At 37.4% G+C, this 3,065-nt stretch overlaps 1 protein-coding gene across 2 annotated transcripts in view; it reads left to right on the top strand.

Moving 5' to 3' along the window:
• dhrs9 (dehydrogenase/reductase (SDR family) member 9) overlaps positions 1-2,800 on the top strand; it is a 34,206-nt gene extending 31,406 nt beyond the window's left edge. For both annotated transcript variants that reach the window (XM_056465934.1, XM_056465933.1), the window contains exon 5: positions 2,462-2,800. In XM_056465934.1, the coding sequence (XP_056321909.1) occupies positions 2,462-2,685 (224 nt within the window). In that variant the 3' untranslated portion in view covers positions 2,686-2,800. The remainder of the gene's footprint in view (positions 1-2,461) is intronic.
• The last annotated feature ends 265 nt before the right edge of the window (positions 2,801-3,065 follow it).

The raw sequence follows: 3,065 nt of genomic DNA, 5'->3' as shown, positions 1-3,065 counted from the left end.
CCAAACACCACTTAGTTTCACGCCCCGTGTTTGTCTTCTCACGGACAGTATGTCGACACTCTGAAATTAGTCAGAGGATGTAGGGTTAGCTAATACTTAGATAGTCTGGTTGCCAACTGCTCACTCATCCTAAAAAGTAGTAGATTAAGCCACTTCCATACAACTTGCTGATTTCAGCGATTAGATGATTAAAGATCTCCATGCTGTCGTGTCAAAATGGCTTCGTACAGTCAAATGTGCCTTTAAAATCAAAAGTCTAATCATGTTGAATCATAAAGGTAGCACAGACTCCACTTAATCTACTGGATATAAAAGATTTCAGGAGAATTCAGAATGAATCAAAACTTCACATTTTATTTGTCAGGTAAAATTATACTATGCCAATTACATAATAAAACAATCTGAAAGCCAATTCAGAGATAAGACTGTAACAATACAACATTCATTACTCAAAGATAAATCAAAGAGTTAGAGATGCATACCTGACCAGAGAAGTAGCTACGTTGCAGCATAGAAATCTCAGAGACTCAGAGATGTGCTGCAACGGGGTGTCTTGACTACAAGATCCCAATGACCCATATCATATCTTTACCTTATATACTCAGAACAAACAGCCATACATTCAGGAGAATAGGAGTGTCATTGAGACCCTTGCCTGGTGAATTTGAGGTGTTAATCATCTCTAGAGGGGGAATCATCTGGCAGAGATTTCATCAAAGCCAAAAACCAAATCAACATATAGCAGTGAAATATTACAGTGACATTAAGACCTCTTTAATAATCACACACAGACATTTAAAATGATACCAAACATGAATATAGAGCTACAAGATACACCATATTAAAACCTTGGACATTTGATTTGGAATGTGCTCTAATCAGAAGGTCACTTAAAGGTCAAGAAGGGGGGCTTGAGGTGAAAGGAGAAGGGTGAACTTTATCTTGAATTATGGAGTGAAAAGAGATTACCAAATCCTCCCTTTTTAATATGTCCAAAAAAATTCAAAGTAATTTTGAGCCAGGGGTAAATGTACACTATATATTGCCAAAAGTTGTGGTACTTCTGCCTTTATATGGCATACATTCCAATCTTAATCTGTAAGGTTTTATGTGGCATTGACTAGTCTTATGCAGCTATAACAGCTTAAGCTCTTCTGGGAAGGCTTTCCTCACGGTTCCACAACATTTGAGACCCTAGACCACAAAACCTTCTTATATTTGTTGTTATATTTTTGTCAGTAGCCAAAAATACATCACATGGATCAAAATTATTGATTTTTCTTTTACGAGTTCAGATTTGCAGATAGTTGTACACTGAAAAATATTATGATTTACTAACTTTGTTTAAGATAAGTGGTTAAAGCAATTTATATAGGCTCAATTTAAACAAATTAAATTTAGTAATGTTCAACTCAATTTGTTTGTTTAAATTCAGCTTAATTGTTTTCAACAATTTGCAATGAACCATTTTTTTCCAGTGTATCCCAGCCAAATATTGTCCTTTTCTAAGCTTATTTATTCTGCAAATATTTTATTTCCCAAAATCTACACTTGACTAGTTTTGTGGTCCAGGGTAACATTTGTGAGGTCGGACACTGATGTACAGAAAAGGCCTTGCTCGCAGTCTCTGCTCTAATTTATCCCAAAAGTGTTCAGTCAGGTTGAGTTCAGGACTCTGTGCAGGCCAGTCAAGTTCCTTCACACCAAACTCACTCATTCATGTATGAACAAGAAGATGTTATCCCCGAACTATTCCCACAAAGAGCATGAAATTGGCCAAAACATATTGGAAACAAATCTTGATTTGGGGTGGGGCTTTATTTTTGTGAATAATTCACTCATAGTAAACTAAAGGTAAGAGAGAGGTGTGTGTAAGTCTGCATAAACCGGAAGCTGTGACTGTTTTTTTTCCATATTGTGATGAAGTTCTTGGAGAAACGGAATATTAAGTGAGAAAACAGTGGGCGTGGCTTGTTTTTTTCTACTGTGAGCTGATTGGATGTAGTAAAGTAGGCATTTCATTCAGGAAGATCGGACAGACACCTCCTCCTCACCGTTTCTGTTTGTTGTCAAAACTGACAGTTGGAGGGGCGTGGTTAAGTATGTTAGCCACGCCCAATACCTCAGACAGACATAATCTGAGAATTTAACTGATGAAATAGCTGGAAGTGCATTTTCAGATTTCAGTTGTAGATTACAAGGGCAAACGACTTTTCTTATTGACATGCACAGATGAATTGTTCACCACAAAACTAGCTATGTAAGCTAACAAAATCATATGGCTTTGATTTTATTTTCCAGTGGATTAACTTGCATGGATTAATGTTTCACCTAAAGTATAATAATGTGAAGAAAGAACAACAACAACAAAACATTGTAACTTTGGATTTCACAGGTGTGAAATCTTTAAAAGGTGTGTCAACTTTAAAAGTTAACCTGCTCTCCTGACTTGTTTCTGTAGCAAAGCAGGTCGGCAAGGAATTGGTGGAGAAGCTGGCAGACGGTGATCTGATGAAGGTGGTGAGCTGTATGGAGCACGCAGTGGCTGCTGTTCATCCTCGGACACGATATTCTCCAGGCTGGGATGCCAAGTTCTTCTGGCTGCCTCTATCCTACATGCCAACCTTCATCACAGACGCTTTACTCCTGAAAAAGGCTGTTCAACCAAAAGCTTCTGTACTGTGAGCATAAATGTTGTGTGTTAAGATTTTAATCTTCACAACACTTGACAAAAAAGTCTTTATTGCACATTTGTACAATATTGGGATGAATAAAGTACATTTTTAAAGGTGGTCTGGAACATTTGTTGGGAGGTTTTAAATGTAAAAAGCTCCTATTTCGCATTATAAAAGGTCATATTTTGGTTTTGAGGGTCTCCAGCAACAGGCTGATATGCCTGCAAGGTCAAAAAACACTTCATTGTCTTATAATATGCATTTATTTTACTTAATTACCCCAGCAACTTCCTTATGATTCATTCAGCTATTCATTTGTTGCCAAACCCCTCCTTTGTGTGAGGCTAAACTGCTGTGATTGGACCGATGACCCAGTGTGTTGTGATTGGT

This window comes from Danio aesculapii, chromosome 9, assembly GCF_903798145.1.
Source record: "Danio aesculapii chromosome 9, fDanAes4.1, whole genome shotgun sequence".
NCBI lineage: Eukaryota > Metazoa > Chordata > Actinopteri > Cypriniformes > Danionidae > Danio > Danio aesculapii.
This window is presented reverse-complemented; position numbering and strand designations above follow the sequence as displayed.